Below are 19358 nucleotides of genomic sequence, written 5' to 3' on the forward strand. Positions count from 1 at the left end.
TAATACAAGATTAAATAAACTTAGATAATATCTACACAATCTGATAGAATATGTTTCTATGTTTTTTGGATGATTGGTTTCGGTTATATAGTGTGCCTACACTTGATTAACCTGTGTCTTTTGAAAAGCTACGATTTGTTCTCAGGTGTAGCATGTAGGCGAAAGTTACTAATAACATAATGATTGAATCAAGCTCGTAAAAGTAAAGGTGTAATCGTAGTAAGTGTACTGTTTATAATATAAGTATTGTGTGAGGAAAATCAAAACCAAACCGAGGTTTGTAGCAAGTACAGTTTCTTTAAACCAGATTCGTCCCCTCCGTTATGTGCTCCGAGGTTTCAACCGGACATCTGTTTCCCAAGATACAACGAGTAGACCCGTATTGTTGTTGCACAAATCACTACGTTGACGAACGAAAATTACCTGAACTTAATCAGTGGAGAATGCAGGACAGAAACACCAAAGATTGCCATCAATAGGACAACTGAAACACCAATAGTCAGGTCATGTGAAAGGTCTCAAGGACATGTTGAGGGAAAAAATGCCATGTGAAAGGTCTCAAGGACATGTTGAGGGAAAAAATGCCATGTGAAAGGTCTCAAGGACATGTTGAGGGAAAAAATTGCAAAAGGTGGCATAGACTAGCTAGACGACTTTTGACTTGATCGGTCTTACATTCGACGCACACCTTCTCAAATTTTCATTTACTCACCTGGAAAGACCATAAACTTTACAACCCAATATATATTATATATATTTAATCCAACATAGCAGTATTAGATACTTTCACTGTCACGAGTCTCATAGCTAGTTTGAAATTGACTTGAAATAACATTATTGTATCTAATGATTACCCAACATTAGCACAAGGTTGCGGAAAAAAATTGGGTAGATTAATTTGCTGAAAGATTTTCTAGGTACAAGTAGCTAAGTTTGTCTCATTAAAAATTCTATGATATACTGATAATTGTTTTGAGGGTTGATTGAGAGTCGACTGATAGTTTATTGGGAATGGTGCTTAATTCAGACGTTGCCATTTGAGGCTATCGTTTGTTTATTGTATTCCAAAAAATGATGTTGTATTTTTAAAATTTTGTGCCAACTCATCTCCAGCTTAAAATGAACAAATTGGTCTCTCAGATTGTCCTTGGTCGGTAATGCTGTTTTGATCAGTACTCCATACGAGAGTTACTCGCTTAACCTTCTTATCTTTTCTCTTTGGAATTTCAATGAAGGACAAGAATTGGATTTTCAATCCTCAGCGATCTATTTTACCATGTTAAAGGAGAGATTGAAGGCCATAGTGTTTGCTGGAGTCAAAATTCTTTAATACCTATATATAGTTGTAGGAAAGAAAATGATATTTTTGCAGACATTAATGGTGTTTACCTTTATGATTCTGTCTGCCTTAGAGCAGATTTGGGATTAGAAATGTGGGATCTGTTAGCACGGCTAGAAACTTAAGAAGATGCAGAAACTGCGATCCTTTGCTGGCAACGTGTGAATTTAATGATACTATGTTCACATTCTAAGCTTTCAGCTTTGATAGGGATAATTTCCCTGTTCAATATTCATGGAGACAATGTGAGTTCTTGATTTCTTGTTATTTCTTTTCATGATTTTGTAAAACATATTTGCTTTTGGTTTTTCTGAACTTTGACTTGGAAAATTTCCCTATGGCGCAGTTCACCAAGGTTGAAAATTTTACCCAGCTAGCAATGTCTGAGCAATTAGTTTTGTTACGTATCGATCATATATGCAAATGTCTTCGTACCATGCTGGAATCTTTGACTGATGTTCTTGACATTAATGAAGACGCTCTGAATATCCTTACTGCTGAAGCAGGACTACTTCTACTCCTCACAAAATCCATAAGTAATGATTTTTCTCGATCTGCTTTTGTTGTCATTGTAAAAACATCAGGTTATGGTCTCAAAGAGTTGTGCAGCTATAGGGTAGGGAGTCAGTTGGTGTCATGACAGCAAAGAAATATTTTTCTTATATTTATTCTGTGGCAATAACTTGTGTGAGACGGTCTCACGGATCAAATTTTGTGAGACAGATCTTTATTTGGGTAATCCATGAAATAGTATTGCTTTTTATGCTAAGAGTACTACTTTTTATGGTGAATATGGGTAGGATTGACCCGTCTCACAGATTGAGATCCGTGAGACGGTCTCACATGAGACCTACTCTTATTCTGTTGAGTTGAGTTTCAAGGATTTGCATTCGGGACCTGTGGAAGTTTCTCCTGAGGCATCTAATGCAAGTTTGGGATTATTGCCTGTTCTTTGCGACTGCATTGAACACACGGGTCATTGTACATTGTCCTTGACTGCTATTGATTTTATGTTGAGAAGTTTCTTGATTCCTTCTACTCGGTTTCCTATTATGCAGAAACATTTTCATATTGTTCAGAAGCTTCGAGATATAACCTCTTCCAAAACAGTTTCCGTAATACTGAAATTTTTTTTGAATTTTTCTTTGCACGTGTGAGAGAGGGTGCTGACTGCTGAGATGCTTGTAAACGCTGGTGTTCTTGCATCTTTAAGAATGCTATTGTTCGACTGTTCTGGAGGTGCGCCTTTCCCCGTGGTTCAATGTGATACAAGCTTCTTCAACATCTCCGAGACAACTGAAAAGCCTCAGCTGGTTTGGGGAGACTTCTGCCAGTATTGTGATTTATGTGTTATCTTCCATATTGGTAGAGAAAGCTCCTCTACTTTTGCGTTACCTAAGGGCACCGGGTTTCCCATTTGAAGGTCATGAAAAGAAAAGGGCTCGTGCTTTGAAATCTAATATTTCTTTACATGAGCTTGAGGAAACCCAAAATACCACAAGTCTGCGTTTTAGCAAGACATTGAACAAAGCCTTGAAAGACATTGAGTCCCAATTAAGGGAAAAAGTTGTTCATTTTTTATCCTTCATTAGCCGGGGGACTCAGGACCTAGAGAATCACCAACGAGAGATTCCCCTTTTTTGTGCCACCCTGTGCTAACAGAAGAGTTCGAGTGGTACAACGAGCCATCTTTTATTAACAACAGAAATGGCTGGTTTGCTCTGTCTGCTCTAGGTTGCGAGTTAAATTATAAATTTTCTTTGTAGACTCACTTCTCCGACTTGATTGCAATTGAAATAGACAAGATTGCATATCTTCTTTTGAAGTTTCTATGCATACAAGCTGAAAGTGCTTCAAGAATGGCGCATGAGGTCGGTTTTGTCGACCTTGCACATTTTCCAGAGCTACCAATGCCTGATATCTTGCACGGCCTGCAGGTAAATGAGTCTCTTTTGCCTTTTCAGTCGTTCCGCATTATTTGCCAAGATGTGCGTGGACATATGTTTTTTTTAAAAAAAATTAATCTACTTTTTGCTTTCTGTAATTTTTTGTCCCACTTGATATTTTCTGACAGGATCAACGGATTTCAACCGTGACTGAACTATGTAATTTTTTGTCCCACTTGATAATTATAAACATCACTGTTCTGAATTAGAGTATAGTAATTGTATAATATTTAGATGGTTGATTTAATAAGTTGTTAAATAATTGGAAAATGACTGGAAATGTGTGGGCTTCTGATTCTCAAAAAAGCCCATGGAAAATGACTGGAAATGTGCGGGCGGATATTACAGGCATATGCTCAATTGCATGACTTAACTACAGTGTAGCTTAAATCCAACCCCAGTTACTTTTCACTGTCATTACCAAACATACCCCTCTTGGGATGTATGGCACGCGTCCCATTTCAACGGCCAAGATCATCCCTCCAGAGGATAACCCTCCTATTTAAACTTTGTCCCCCTCTGCCGCCGGACTTGACTATCAGAAGGATATTTGCAATAAATCGTAATCCGTACAAATGGTAAACCCTAGAGTTTTCTTCGATATGACCGTAGGCGGCCAACCTGTCGGCCGGATCGTGATGGAGCTCTACGCTGACGTCGTCCCTAAGACGGCCGAGAACTTCCGTGCGCTCTGCACCGGTGAGAAAGGCGTTGGGAAATCAGGAAAGCCACTCCACTACAAAGGTTCGTCTTTCCACCGCGTGATCCCTAGCTTCATGTGTCAGGGAGGCGATTTCACAGCCGGAAACGGCACGGGAGGTGAGTCGATCTACGGATCGAAGTTCGCCGATGAGAACTTCGTGAAGAAGCACACTGGACCGGGTATTCTGTCAATGGCGAATGCTGGACCTGGGACCAACGGTTCGCAGTTCTTCATCTGCACCGAGAAGACCTCGTGGCTCGATGGGAAGCACGTGGTGTTCGGGCAGGTCGTCGAAGGATTCGACGTCGTGAAGGCGATCGAGAAGGTCGGATCTGGTGGGGGCAGGACTTCGAAGCCTGTGGTGATCGCTGACTGTGGTCAACTTTAGAAGATTGTACCTCTGGGTGTTGTGTTATGTTGAGATCTGATATCGATCTTAACTTAATTTTCTGATGTTTTGCTTTTCCTGATCGAGTTTTAGTTTCTGTCCCCGATGCTTTCAAATAAACATTAGTTTTCACCTCTACATTTACATTTTCGGATTTTAATTTCTGAATTTGGCCGAAAAGTATTATGTCCGATGAACGCGCCGTCGTTGGTGTAAATTGGTGTTTTTGAATGATTTGTTATGTATATCGATTTTTTATTATCTTTGGTGTTCAAATCTCACTTCAAAATAAATAATAATAATAATTGTAGATTTACTTGCTATAAAGAGTGAGTATCCATCCAAGGAATTGTTTACAAATATCAGAGGTAAGTTTTAATAAAGAAATGTGTTTACATCAATGTCTATTATAATAATATTTTGATAAATTTTCTCCACTTATTGAATGAGGCCAAGCAGTGTCGGTCTCTACTGGCTGCTTGGACGCATAAAAAATATATCCCAATTAGGAATTGGGTCCCAATTTCTTATTTTTTATACTCCCTAATTGACAAATAATTTATATTAGTGTCTGTTGTCACATGTATATAAATATATAATAATTTATGTAAAATATCTAAAAAATATGTTGAAATTTTAAACTTTGGAAATATTTTTGTATCCAAAAAATATCATGTGAGGCCGTGTCAAAGATTAATTTTGTGAAAGAAATCTTCAACTTGATCTAATTCATGAAAAATATTAAATATTATTTCAAATTATATTTTTTCATTACACATCAAGTCGATCAGTCTCACAAATATATATTTATAAAACTATTTCACAATAAACTTATTTTTTTTATGTTATAATTAATATGATAATTAAGTATAGTCACAATAAATATATTTTTTTATATTCCCTAATTGACAAATAATTTATATTAGTGTCTGTTGTCGCATGTATATAAATATATAATAATTTTTGGTAAAATATCTATATCTCGGGACAATTAAAAAAATGAGATCCCCCACGAAGGATTTAAAAAACAAGGAGGCTGACTTATTTTTTTTAAAAAGAAGGAGTTGACTCTTGATTAGTATGTTAACCTTAATTAAACTTATAAATTATTAAATTAATTAATCTCTTTCTCTTTCTTCTAATTCAACGCACAAAATCCCTACAAAATTCTCCAATCGTAAGCTGCCCAAATTTAAAGAACCCATCTTCTCCATCTACCTCTGCCGCGTCACATTAAATCGAAATTGATACTGTTGTTGCTCAGGTGTTGTTGCGCTCATTCCTCAGATCCAGATCTAAATCTACTCCCACATATTTTGGCCCCATTCTTCTGTATTTGAAGACCAATTCGTCTCTATTTGAAGAAAAATACAGTAAGTTTGCTTCATTTTCTTTGAACCAGTTCATTGTTTTACTCATTTTATAGTTTGTGTCGTTCATTGTTTTCATCATCGACCAAAATTAAAATGAAGAATTTTTTCCAAACAAAATTATGTTGGTCGATGAAGAAACAACATTATGGTCGACGAAGAAAACAACATTATGGTCGATGAAGAAACAACATTATGGTCGACCATGAAACAAAATTATGTTGGTCGACCATCGACCAATGAAAAAAATTTCATGGTCGACCATACTTGTAGTCGGTCGACCGTGATGATCATGGTCGACCGATTTAATTTCATGGTCGACCAATAATTTGTTGGTCGACCATGTGCGGTTTTTTTTTATTTTGTTATTAAATAATTGTGCACATTCTAATTATCATATTTGTTTGTGCACTTTGTAGATATGCCAACAGTTATTGTTGTTCAATTTGATGGGAAATGGGAAGTGACGGAGGGACTGGTTAAATGGAATCCAGGGGCCAATGCAAAGTTTGTTGATGTTCCAGTGGACGATGATATATTTAAAAAGTGAACTATATAGAGCTGGAAAAGTAGAAGACACTGCCAACTTGAGGCTGAGCTATCTTCTAGATTTGCCGTGCAACATTCAACCAATTTATATAGAGAATGACCATGATTTGAAAGCATATTTGTATCTTGGTTGTCCGAGAAGTAGGCCAGTGCTTCAAGTTGAAATTGAATGTGTTGCTTCTGTTGATTCTTTTGATAATGTGCACGGGTATGGTATTGATGAAAACAATTGCAATATTAACGAACAGATGCATTTTGATGATTATTTTCACTTGAATATTGCTTCTGTGGATCGTAATAATAGCAGTGATTTTATCGACGAAGCACATAACTTGGATGCCATGCATGTGGATCGTAGTAACACAGACGAGTTATATGATGAAGCATGTAATGATGCAATTGAGGTAGAGGCAAATTTGGTCCAAAGCAATGACGCAAATTTGGATGCGGATGTGGATATTGACACTGACACGTTTTCATTCACGGATGGTTCAAACTTGTTTGTTGGGCAAGAGTTTCCAAACCGAGAAGCGGTGAAAAAAGAGCTAATTAGAATAATTTTGGAAGCTTGCTTTGAATTTGAGACGGTTAAAAGTTGCCAAAAGGTGTACGCCGTAAAATTTGTAGTGTCTGATTGCAAGTGGAGAATCTGGACCTCTTTGATTAAGAATGATTCACTTGCATTCTCCGTTCGAACATATTGTAATACACATACATGTGGTTTGACTGGGAGACGAAAGAGAATCCGTGGAGCAAGTTCTGCTGTTGTTCGTGATATGTTAGTGGATAATTTCCAAGGTCATCCAGTGCCAATTGTACCAAAAGCAGTGATGGCGATGATGCGCAATAGTATGAATGCTTGATATATCATACTACAAGGCTTGGAAAGGGAAAGAACTAGCAGACAATATAATGAAAGGTGATCCTACGCAGAGTTTTAATAAATTGAGTTGTTATTTGCACATGGTTGAGCAGATGAATCGAGGAAGCATAACATACATATTTGTCGACGAGGAAAATCGATTCAAGTATATGTTTCTTGCTTTTGGTGCATGCGTTAGAGGATATCGAAGTATGCGAAAAGTTGTATTAATTGATGGTACGTGGTTGAAGGGCAAATATAATGGTGTTTTACTAGTGGCATCGGCACAAGATGGAAATTATCACCAATATCCTTTGGCGTAGGGAATCGTAGATGTCGAGTGTACTTCTTCGTGGAGTTGGTTTTTAACGAAGTTTTTAGAAGTAGTACCAGACGAGGATGAGTTGGTGATAATTTCTGACAGGCATCAGGGGATCATTAATGCGGTTTCTACTGTCTATAGAAATGCGCATCATGGTCATTGTACGTGGCATTTATCCCAAAAGAAGGGTGCAACCGAAATGTTTTTGCACATTGCAAAAATTTATAAAACTTTCGAGTTTGATATTGCGTACAATGATTGTAGGAATAGATATCTTGAGGCAGCGCAATATTTGGACGAGAGAGACTCACTTGATAGATGGACTCGAGCGTATTGTCAAAAGACCCGTTACAATATTATGACGACAAACGGGGTTGAGTCGATCAATGCTAGACTACTTGAAGAAAGGAAGCTGCCAATCATTGCAGTCTTAGATTCTTTACAGAAACTGGCCTCATCTTGGTTTGCACGATATCTCCACGCATCAATTACAAGTAACACTAACTTGACCCCTACGATCGAGGGGATTCTTCGTAGCAGGTTCACAGATGCCCAAGGAATGCAAGACGTATGGAGTTTGATGTTAGGAGTCGTGGACATTCGGTCATAGTGGACCTCGAATCAAAAGGATGCACATGTCGAGTTTTTGATATTGATAGAATCCCATGTGCTCATGCCATCGCAGCTAGTTGGTTAGCGAATATTGATTTATATGATATGTGTTCACAGTACTATTCTACAATGTCATGGTGCATGGCTTACTCAGAGACTGTGTATCCCGTTCCAGAAGAAAATGAATGGCCACGCAACATTAATTTTCCATTGGTGTTGCCTCCTTTGCTAGAGAAGAGAGTTGGCAGAAGAAAACAAAACAGATTTCTTCGATTGGTGAATTCAGCAAGAGATAGCTTGAGGGTCGACCATTAGCTTCATGGTCGACCATGATTTCTCTTTGGTCGACCATCAAGCTTGATGTAGGGTGATGGTCGACCCTTACCTTTTTAGGTCGACCATCAATCTCATGGTCGACCATTAGCTTGATGGTGAGCTTTGTTTTTTTTTTAATATATATTAATAATTGTCCAAAATATGTAACATAATTGCAAAATACTGAGATTGTGATGAATTGATTCATATGTAAAATAAAATATACAACATAATCTTGAAATTACGATTTATATTTTCTAAAAAATATAAAAAAAAAATAGTTCGATTCCATGATTCACATTTAACTTGAAACATATAACAAAATCCTGTTTTTTAGATCGTGGCAAAATACTGAGATTGTGATGAATTGATTCATATGTAAAATAAAATATACAACATAATCTTGAAATTACGATTTATATTTTCTAAAAAATATAAAAAAAAAATAGTTCGATTCCATGATTCACATTTAACTTGAAACATATAACAAAATCCTGTTTTTTAGATCGTGGCAAAATACTGAGATTGTGATGAATTGATTCGTATGTAAAATAAAATATATAACATAATCTTGAAATTACGATTTATATTTTTTAAAAAATATAAAAAAAATAGTTCGATTCCATGATTCACATTTAACTTGAAACATATAACAAAATCCTGTTTTTTAGATCGTGGCAAAATACTGAGATGTGATGAATTGATTCGTATGTAAAATAAAATATATAACATAATCTTGAAATTACGATTTATATTTTCTAAAAAATATAAAAAAAAATAGTTCGATTCCATGATTCACATTTAACTTGAAACATATAACAAAATCCTATTTTTTAGATCGTGGCAAAATACTGAGAATGTGATGAATTGATTCGTATGTAAAATAAAATATATAACATAATCTTGAAATTACGATTTATATTTTTTAAAAAATATAAAAAAAATAGTTCGATTCCATGATTCACATTTAACTTGAAACATATAACAAAATCCTGTTTTTTAGATCGTGGCAAAATACTGAGAATGTGATGAATTGATTTGTATGTAAAATAAAATATATAACATAATCTTGAAATTACGATTTATATTTTCTAAAAAATATAAAAAAAATATAGTTAGATTCATGATTCACATTTAACTTGAAACATATAACAAAATCCTGTTTTTTAGATCGTGGCAAAATACTGAGAATGTGATGAATTGATTCGTATGTAATATAAAATATATAACATAATCTTGAAATTACGATTTATATTTTTTAAAAAATATAAAAAAAATAGTTCGATTCCATGATTCACATTTAACTTGAAACATATAACAAAATCCTGTTTTTTAGATCGTGACAAAATACTGAGAATGTGATGAATTGATTCGTATGTAAAATAAAATATATAACATAATCTTTAAATTACAATTTATATTTTTTAAAAAATATAAAAAAAATAGTTCGATTCCATGATTCACATTTAACTTGAAATATAAACCCCAAAAAACCCTAAACCCTAAAAAACCCTAAACCCTATACCCTAAAAAACCCTGGACCCTAAAACCTAAAGAGTGGTCGACTAAAAGTACAGTGACGGTCGACCAACAAAATGAAATGGTCGACCTTCAAAGGTAATGGTCGACCATTACAATAATGGTCGACCGTCAAAGGTAATGGTCGACCATTATTGTAATGGTCGCCCATTAGTCAACCAACCAAATGTAATGGCAAAACATTAGTCGACCAACAAAAAAACTCCAAATAATTACAAAGGTAACAATGTTCAGCAATGCCATAAAATTGTCAAATACATCACAATAATCACCAATCATTAAGAAACATATTACAAACTAAAAAATATCTAAACTCAGATACTAATCTATCGTTAGTACTACTTGTGCACTCTTCGCAGACAAAGAGTATCCAGCAACGGATAAGACAAATGCTCCTGAATCTTCACTGTGAAAAAAGAAAAAAAGGAGAAGTTAATATTTACGTTAACATTTTAAAAAATGAATAATGAAGATATTATATTTTAAACAGAAAGTTGACAACTTACTGTATAATCTTGGCATGGAATTCATCATGTAGTTTTATATTCTATGGCCTCTCGGGGTGTGGGTTGTTCCCAACAATGGATAGCAGACGAACAGCGTTTATAAATATAGGCTCTATTTCTTCATTCAGATCTTTGAATTTGGGATCGTGCCTTCGCTGCAAGTCATATATGATGCACTTATTCACCTCTGTCACGAGTTTTAGCAAAAACCAGCGCCGATCTCTGTAGATAGGGATGAGAATTCTTCGTGCCTTTTACCACGAGAGACACAGTCATTTTGGATCACTACCTTTGACTATGCTCACGAGCCGTGATAGATCTATTTTGAAATCGATATCTTCGGCCAAAACTGAGATCGCATCGCAGAAATGAGTGTCCATCAACGAATCATCTGCCGACATCACTTCAGGATGTCGAATCTGCATCTCAAGCAATCCACGGACAGCTTCGTTGAAGTGCTGAATTGAACATAACAAAAGGTATTATATGTTTTAAAACAAGTTCTCTACAAATTTAAACTTTGAAAAAGATTTATTTAAAAGCTTACAAAGAAAGTGACACGCGAGTTTGCGATCGCCATGGGCCTGTAGAACGACTTCTCATATTCGCCGTAAAAACCTCGAATCCTACTAGGCGAACGGTCGAGCATCGATGCACTAACTCGCGCAAGAGAGTAGTTAACCTTTAGTGTCACAGTCTCCGCAAGTGGCCTCACACCGTCATCTATAAAATGATCAATTGTAACAACTTTAATGCAAATACGAACAATAAACAAGGTACAGTTTAATAACCTCTCGAGGTGGTCGCCTCGCCTCCTGACAGACGCGCATCTGGAGTCACTTGAATATCTAAACACACAAAGTATATTTTTTATTATACTATACATAAATATAAATATAAATATTAAAAATGTGCATTACCTCACCTCCTGCGAACTCCTCTGGAATGCCTTCAAGGTTAGGCTCAAATCTCTGTTGGGTTTGGCTACTACTGCCAATTTCCCTGCCCAAATTGTCAGCCACACCTAACAGCGTAGATTCAACAAATTAAAATAATAACAACTTTAATACAAATATGAATAGACAAGGTTTAGTGTAATAACCTCTCGACGTGGTCGCCTCGCCACCTGACTTACGCGAATCCGGAGTAACTTGAATATCTAAAAAACAAAAAGTTTTGTTGTTAAATATACTATACATAAATATCAAATCAAAAAAGTGCATTAACTCACCTTCTGAGGACTCCTCTGTAATGACCTCAAGGTTAGGCTCAAATATATGTGGTGTTTGGACTAGTACTGCCAATTTCCCTGGCCAGATTATCATCCACACCTAAAAGCGTACATTAAACAAATTAAAATAAATATAAGAATTGTACTAAATCATTATAATACATAAACATAAATATAATTAATAAAATTAACTCACCAAAATCTGCCTCAGATGCTTTCCTCTTCCGCCCTCTGCTATAGGCTATGCTGTAATCTCTGTCATGATGCACTGGCATGTTAGGCCTCATCTCAGCAAAATCAGCTCCTAAGCTGAGTCAAACTCAATCTCAACTCATCGAGACCAAGATTCAAACTCGATTTCATGTCAACTACAGCTTGATTTATACTCCTCATAAACGCTCTGGTCTCAATAAATTCTGCTGCAATCTTCGCATGCATGGACGTAACGGAATCCTCCAACGCAGTCAATCGCCGCTCGAAACGATGCTCCAAGGGTGATGGGTGGCGGGAAGGATTGAGTCCAAAGTGGACTCTAAGACCCGTACGCATAGGAGAACTGGTGCTAGAGCTGTATCTATTGAGATCACCAGGACGGATGCAAGAAACGTCAGGAGAAGCATGTGCAGGAGGTGTGTGATGGACAGAGGGAGGTGAATGTGCGAAACGCATGTGCTGGACTGAGGGAGACTCCACAGGGTGCTCGCTACATATGACTGTCTGACCCTGCCTCCAAAGGTCGAGTACCCGAGTGGTGACCTGCATCGGGCGCAGAATCAACAAAAACCATGCTCGTATAATACGCTGAAACAAGCTCCTCGGGAGTAGGAGTCAAGCATCCAAGACAGTCCTACATTTAATTAATGCCGTATCAGATTAATTAAAGATTAAGTCCACAGTTATTATATCTAAATCAATTTATATTACTTACATCTACTGCACAATCACCAAAGGCTGCATTGACATCAACAGCAGTTGGAGCGCGAGTTGACGGCCACGTGTTAGTCACCCACTGAAACATCCTGGGCAACATCAAACCGTCCACATCTCTTCTCTTTGCAAACTTTTGTGCCACGCTCGGAAAATATTCATAAGCGAGGATCTGTAATATATATTTAGAACAATGTAATTAATAGAAATAAAGATAATAAATCCAGTTTTAACATTCAAAAAATAACATACCTGCAGAGGCAGCACAAAACCACCGACAAGGAAGCTGCCATTAACTTCTTTCCCACCCTGTGCCTCGGTGAGGTAATTATATCGCCCTAAAAGGTCCTTCTTCAAACATCGGACCGCATCACGCAAGGCTACTCTACCCCACGGATAGCTGTTAAACCTATCCAAATCATCTATAAGCCTTAGGTGTTTAGGGTCGATCTTATTCGTTTTTTTCCTAGTCCCCTCACCGAACACAAAACAACAGAAGTAAAGACTAGCCATCTTTAACTTCTCCACGTCTACATCAGTCTCATTCTGCACTTGAACACTCATCTTTGCCTCCAAATCACTCAAAATAATATCAGACTTACCGGCAAAGTGTATGGAGCGAAAGACACCTCCCTCTGGTACATCTACAGGCTCTGTACCACAATCGAGGCCGGTTAATAAACAATACTCTAACAAAGAAAATCTAACCGGCCTCTTGCGCACCACCATCCAAAAATCATCACTACCCGTCTCAACGATCTGATTACTCATCAAATACCATATAATTTGACTAGAAATATTAAAATCTCTATGATACCTAACCAAATTACCAAAAGGAGACTGCTAAAAAAAAAAGGGCTCTCTCGTCGTTGTTCAGGTAGTGAAAAATCTTCTCCGCAACCTCTTTATATCTTGATTCGAGTGTCAACTTGCAACAAAAAATTGCATCCCTGCCTATTTTTCTCGGCAAATATACCTGAAACAAATACAAATATATTAGAATAAAAATTAATGTAACAGTGAACCAGCAAGCGTTGGTCGACCAACCCACGCTTGGTCGACCAACCTGGTCGACCAAGCGTGGGTTGGTCGACCAAGCGTTGGTCGACGACCAACGCTTGGTCGACCAACTCTAACTTGGTCGACCAAGAAGCCCTTTCCCCTTTCTTCGTCAACCATCATACGTTCAACACACGCACCCTTTCTTCCTCAACACGACGGTTCTACCATTTCTTTCAAAGCACACACACGAAGAATCAAATAACAGAATAAAAGTTAACATACCGTATTTTGGTCAGCCATTTCTCGGATGCGTTGTAAGTAAATAAACGTGTTTCGTCGATCGTCGATGCGGATTTAGTCGACGAGCAAAAGGAGGGAAGTCGACTGCATAGGTTGGGGAAATTTAGGGTTGAAAGAAAAGTAAAGTGAAGAAGCTAGAGGATTGAAGAAGAGGTAATCCATTTTCAACTTAACAAAACAGGGACATTTACGTAAATTGACATCTCAATCCTTTTTTTTTTAAATAAGTCTCAGATGACTCCCTTTTCCCTAATTTTCCCAAATCTAAAAATTATATTGAAGTTTAAAACGTTGGAAATATTTTTTTAATAATATTTTTGTATCCACAAAAATATGTTGTGAGACTCTCTCATAAGATTAATTTTGTGAAAGAAATTTTCAACTTGATCTAATTCATGAAAAATATAAAATTTTATTTCAAAAATATAATGTTTCATTAAATATCAAGTCGATCAATCTCACAAATATGAGTGAGTCTCATGTAATAATACTTTTAGCATAAAAAATAATATTTTTTCATGGATGACCCAAATAAGAGATCCGTCTCACAAATACGACCCGTGAGACCGTCTCACACAAGTTTGGCAAAAACTTGTATGAGTCGGTCTCACGGGTCGTATTTTGTGAGACAGATCTTTATTTGGGTCACCCATGAAAATGTATTACTTTTTATGCTAAAAGTATTACTTTTTATTGTGAATATGAGTAGGGTTGACCCGTCTCACAGATTATGATCCGTGAGACGGTCTCACATGAGACTCACTCCACAAGTTTTTGGTCACAAATATATATTTGTAAAACTATTTCACAACAAACTTACTTTTTTTATGTTATAGTTAATACGATAATTAAGTATAGTCAAAAGGAAAAAATATTTATTATAATATGATAGTTATAGATGAGAGAAAATTTCTCAATGTTTTATGATATTTTTATAAAATTAAAAGTAGTTATTGTCTTAATAATCAAACTAAAGTGGAACCTTTCGTGAAGTGGTTGATTTGATTCACAAACTGTCTCGCACCATTTTTTTGGTAATATATATTCTTTTTCTTTTTGAAATTTACGTAATCAGTTATTGTTATTATTGTTATTATTATTATTGTTATTATCATCCGTTCAAACCAACCAGATACCGGGTTTTTTAAAATTTATTTTTTTAAAAAAATTTAATTTCAAAAGTAAGTTAGATGATATTATTTTGCAAAATTAAGAAAAAACACCACCATCAATAACGGATGCTGTCATATATTTTGCAGCGTCCACCACTAATAGCAGCATTCAACCTGCCATACAGGCAGCATATACTGTTTTTTATTTTTTATTTATATTTTTCTATTATTATTATTATTATTTTTTAACCTGCCATACAACCACGTAAATTTCTTATGTATCATTTCTTTTATTATTTGCTCGTATATTTAATTTCTACGAAATGCATCATACCAAGTTCAGCAAATCTTATTTTGTTCCATTTATTTAGTGACATAATAGATGAGATCGTCATAGAAGAAGGAAGTGGTCTATCTTTTGTATGTGAAACTTGTATACAATCTGTGAGCCATCTTCCATTTTTCCCCCTACTAATTGGTGTAAATAATTTTGAAGATTTAAGAATGATTTTAGGAAGAACGAGAAATAAATAGAGGATAAGAGTGAGGATCATGATGAAACAATAATTTTAGGAAGAAAAGAAAGAAATAGAGAAAGAAGGTGAGGTGAGGAAAAGAAAGAGACAATGTGCTTACTCCCATACAAAAGGTAAATTGAACAAAATGGTAAAGAATATTTTGGATCAAAAAAACAAAAAATATAAATTAATCACACATTAAAAATTTATACAAGAAAGGGTTTAGTAAATGATATCTATATGTGTAATATCATAATCCACTCAACTATCATGTGTTGAGTGATGAATCATTATCACTTTTCCATACATTGCGGTTGAATGAATTTTCATGGTTTATTCACTCAGTACACGTGTCATGTACTGAGTGGATAAGGACACTACCTATATTAATAACATGCAAAAAACTCCAAAAAAATATATGCTTGATCAGACAATAATAATTGTCCATATTTCCTTTTAATTATCACTACAATTATTTTTCATTCAATTATCATATTAACAAATCAGTGTTGTATATGATTATATTTGTGATTTTAATCTTATCGTAAATGCAATAATTTTGATATGATTTGACAGAAGAGACGAGACCAAGAATATTTCATATTTGCAAATGTTATAATTATTCTCTTTATATAGGAGAAAAATAATCCATATGATTAGTCTTTGGTCTTTTGGGTGAATTCGGAATGTAAGACCCGACCCATATTTTTCGTATATATATATATATATTTTACAATATTATAGTTATTCAATTCAGAATATAATTTTTTTATTATTTTTTGAAACTTATATATAATTTTTTTTACCTTTATTAACATTTTAGTCTGATGGTAGTTATTTAAAAAGTTGTGAAAATAAAACTCTTCGTGAGGTTTAAGGAATTGAACAATATTCCGTAAAATAAAACCCGCCATTGAAATAAATGCATAATCAAAATCCAAGATGCCAAAATAATTAATAGTTCTCTCGTTTTGTTATATTGGAAAGGTGTAAAAATCTGAATTTCAGATTTTCACAATCGGCTCTCAATATACTCTGTGTGTATATAAATTCAAAATCTCACCACAAAACACTTAAAAATGGAGAAAGCTTTAATCTTGCTGATGCCACCCGGGTCGAACAGTGGAGTCGGGTCGGGAACTCTACCAGGTAAGCTATCAAGAATACGGGAAGAAATATGAGCTAAGACGGCGAACTGGAAGGAAGATTCTTCGTTTGCCTTTGAAAGATCTGCCAATAAGAAAAACAACCACGTGAATGAGCGCCGGAGGGGGTCCCCGGCGTGGCCACTCCGATGCTTAAGTCAGCAGGGTACTCAAGCAATAAAATCAATGTAGCCAAGTGATGGCTGTGATATTGGTGTACAATAAATGAGTGTGTTAAATGTTCATTAATATCTGAATGCAGGAATAAATGCAAAACCTGGTATTTATAGTGGAGGAAATAATGATGACCTCGTTTTTTGGGATGTGCGCATTAAATATACTAGGGCGGCTGATTATACCCTACTGTTCTGACATGTCAAATCATATATTAGTCATATCCCATCTCTCCAGTCACTCATTAATGTTAACAGGTCGGCCGCGTGTATTTTATTAAGTCAACATCATTAAATGCCTCACTCGCTTCGAGATGTCAGAAGAGAAGTTATACCAGAACTCTGGTGCTATGTCCTGAATCAACCACTCGGGAGATGGGCTGTCCTGACCCGGGCATCGCTCATGGGCCTGACCCATGACCCGAGCATTCCCGGGATCAACTGCCCTGGACATATCGGGGTATCATCACTCCTTCCTTAAATAGTCGGGCTAGAGTCTACTCGCTGTCCCGATTAGTCCATTGTGCCCGGTCAGAAAAGCCATTTTGATACACCTTCTGGACTGAGCATAGCTACACAGACGTCGGTGTATGGTGAAGACTCGCGATGTATATCAATCAATCATATCTCCCACGTTTTTATGTTTTCGAGGATGATTTATCGCAATATTTCGATAGGCGTGTACGTCTTTTCAACTTTCTGGTGCAATTCCCAATGTCCATCCTGACCGTCTATGTATCCAAAGATTCGACGGTTGTGATTAGCCCCTTGCTATTATAAATATAGCAACATCTTTTTTTCCCAAGTCACCATTAAATAGTTGGTCACAAGAGTCAAATGGCGAGCTCCAGTAATCCGTCGAATTCAGATATGGAAGAAGTCTCGTGGCGATTAGTTGAGAAGAAGAAAACCGAGATAGAAGATGAAGTGTTCCATAAGATCGTTCGTTACTGGGAGAAACTTCAGAGATTACAACTTCTCCACGAGACCGGAGAAGCTAATGCTTCTAGACTGGTGGTAAAGATGGAGAAGTACCGGGAACGTCTGAACGTGACCGAAGAGGTGAACATCTTCGAGGGTGACTACATCTACCAGCTGACGTTGCTTAAGGAGATGAAAATCCTCTCGGACATTACAAGCACCGAGGGCTTCCTCAAGTCTTCCCCAAATGAGCTAAGAAAGTGGAAAACCATGTGGATACTCTTTGTAGAAGAAAAATACTCCGATGTAATTAGTAGAAATGCTAGCAAATGAATAAAGTTACTCTTCTGTTTCACCCTTGCTTTGTATTTTTAAGATCTGGTATGAGTCTTTATTACTGAATGCCTGCTGAACAAACCAAACAAAAGTATCCCAACGGTAATGGTTGATCACCGACTTTGCTTTGAAGCATTACGCTGGGCCCTGACACTCTCTTAGAGAGGATACGAAGCCCCAAGGCTTGTGATATCCGGGTAGTCATAATGATGCATGCATTATCATTAAACATTATCTCGGGAAACCTTTCATATTCGGGGTCGTTTTGATAACTGCATCCGCCTTTTGGTCTACCACACGTAATTTTCGAGGCCCTTATTAATCGCCCACGTGCACTGGTCTTAATGGCTATGATACATTCTCCTTCCCAATAAATGACGGCATGCTTTAATTAACCTTAGGCTCTTCACATTCCCTCATCCCAAACGTCTTTTCCTCCCTTTCCTATAAATAAATTGGTGGATAAGATGCACCCATACCAACAGAACAATGTCGAGCTCCAGCGACTCCAGTACTTGCAGCAGTGCCATCTCTTCTGTTGGTGTGCAAAGTCAAATCCCAGCGGAGTTACGTCCCTATGTAGAGCTTTTCAAAAAGAATGTCGATGAGTACATTCTGGCCAAAGTCATATGTCCCTGGCATAAGCTTCAATTCATCGGCCTTCTTTATTTGAACGGCACAGTCCTCACTCGCTCTCAAAGGATGGTGACGAGGAAATACAGGCGGGAACTAGGGGTATCCCGCATTGAAGAGTTGTTGACTGACCAGAACTTGCTGCATGCTATGTTGTGGAAGGAATGGCGGCATCTAAATAAGGTCTCAAGCACCGATTCCTTTGTCAATCTTGGCATTCAAGAAGTTACTGACTGGATGGATGAGTGGAAAGGTCGAGTGGCCACTGAAATTTCTGTAATACGATGCCGACCATTCCCTTAATGAAAATTTAGACAATTAATTCTTGCGTCTTCTTTTAATTCTTTGCAAATGTTTTAACACCAGCTAAACTAATCATCAATCCGAAAAACCGAAAAAGGTAGGCCTAAACATATCAGAACGCCGGGTCCCATGCTGTCCGGGCCTTTTAGCCGGGTGATGGGATCCTCTGCTCCCGAGTTACCTCGTAAGAGGCCGGGACTTGGCATGTTTTCTTTCTTGATTGTGATAAAAGGATTCTATCGGGGCGTATTACCTCTTTACCTTTTTCACGCATGGATATAAAAGAATAGTCATATGATAAATCGG

General features: G+C 36.7%; 3 protein-coding genes across 3 annotated transcripts; 1 reads left to right on the forward strand and 2 right to left on the reverse strand.

Annotated features, from left to right (window-relative positions):
- The first annotated feature begins 3803 nt into the window (after positions 1–3803).
- Positions 3804–4514, forward strand: LOC140809801 (peptidyl-prolyl cis-trans isomerase 1). Its single transcript, XM_073167533.1, has one exon. It carries the CDS (start codon positions 3861–3863, stop codon positions 4374–4376), a length of 516 nt encoding a protein of 171 aa, XP_073023634.1. The 5' UTR covers positions 3804–3860; the 3' UTR covers positions 4377–4514.
- Positions 4515–10452: 5938 nt separating this feature from the next.
- Positions 10453–12235, reverse strand: LOC140810623 (uncharacterized). The gene is made up of 7 exons (XM_073168471.1): positions 11879–12235; positions 11683–11782; positions 11554–11610; positions 11377–11475; positions 11243–11299; positions 10999–11174; positions 10453–10909 (listed from the first exon to the last, which is right to left on the reverse strand). Exons 2-7 carry the CDS (start codon positions 11774–11776, stop codon positions 10724–10726), a joined length of 669 nt encoding a protein of 222 aa, XP_073024572.1. The 5' UTR covers positions 11777–11782; positions 11879–12235; the 3' UTR covers positions 10453–10723.
- On the reverse strand, positions 11980–13490 carry LOC140809093 (uncharacterized). Its single transcript, XM_073166577.1, has 3 exons — positions 12862–13490; positions 12611–12781; positions 11980–12438 (listed from the first exon to the last, which is right to left on the reverse strand). The coding sequence occupies exons 1-3, from the start codon at positions 13378–13380 to the stop codon at positions 11980–11982; spliced, it is 1149 nt and encodes a 382-aa protein (XP_073022678.1). The 5' UTR covers positions 13381–13490.
- Positions 13491–19358: the final 5868 nt, after the last annotated feature.

Source organism: Primulina eburnea, chromosome 13 (genome assembly GCF_022965805.1).
Source record: "Primulina eburnea isolate SZY01 chromosome 13, ASM2296580v1, whole genome shotgun sequence".
Classification (NCBI taxonomy): domain Eukaryota; kingdom Viridiplantae; phylum Streptophyta; class Magnoliopsida; order Lamiales; family Gesneriaceae; genus Primulina; species Primulina eburnea.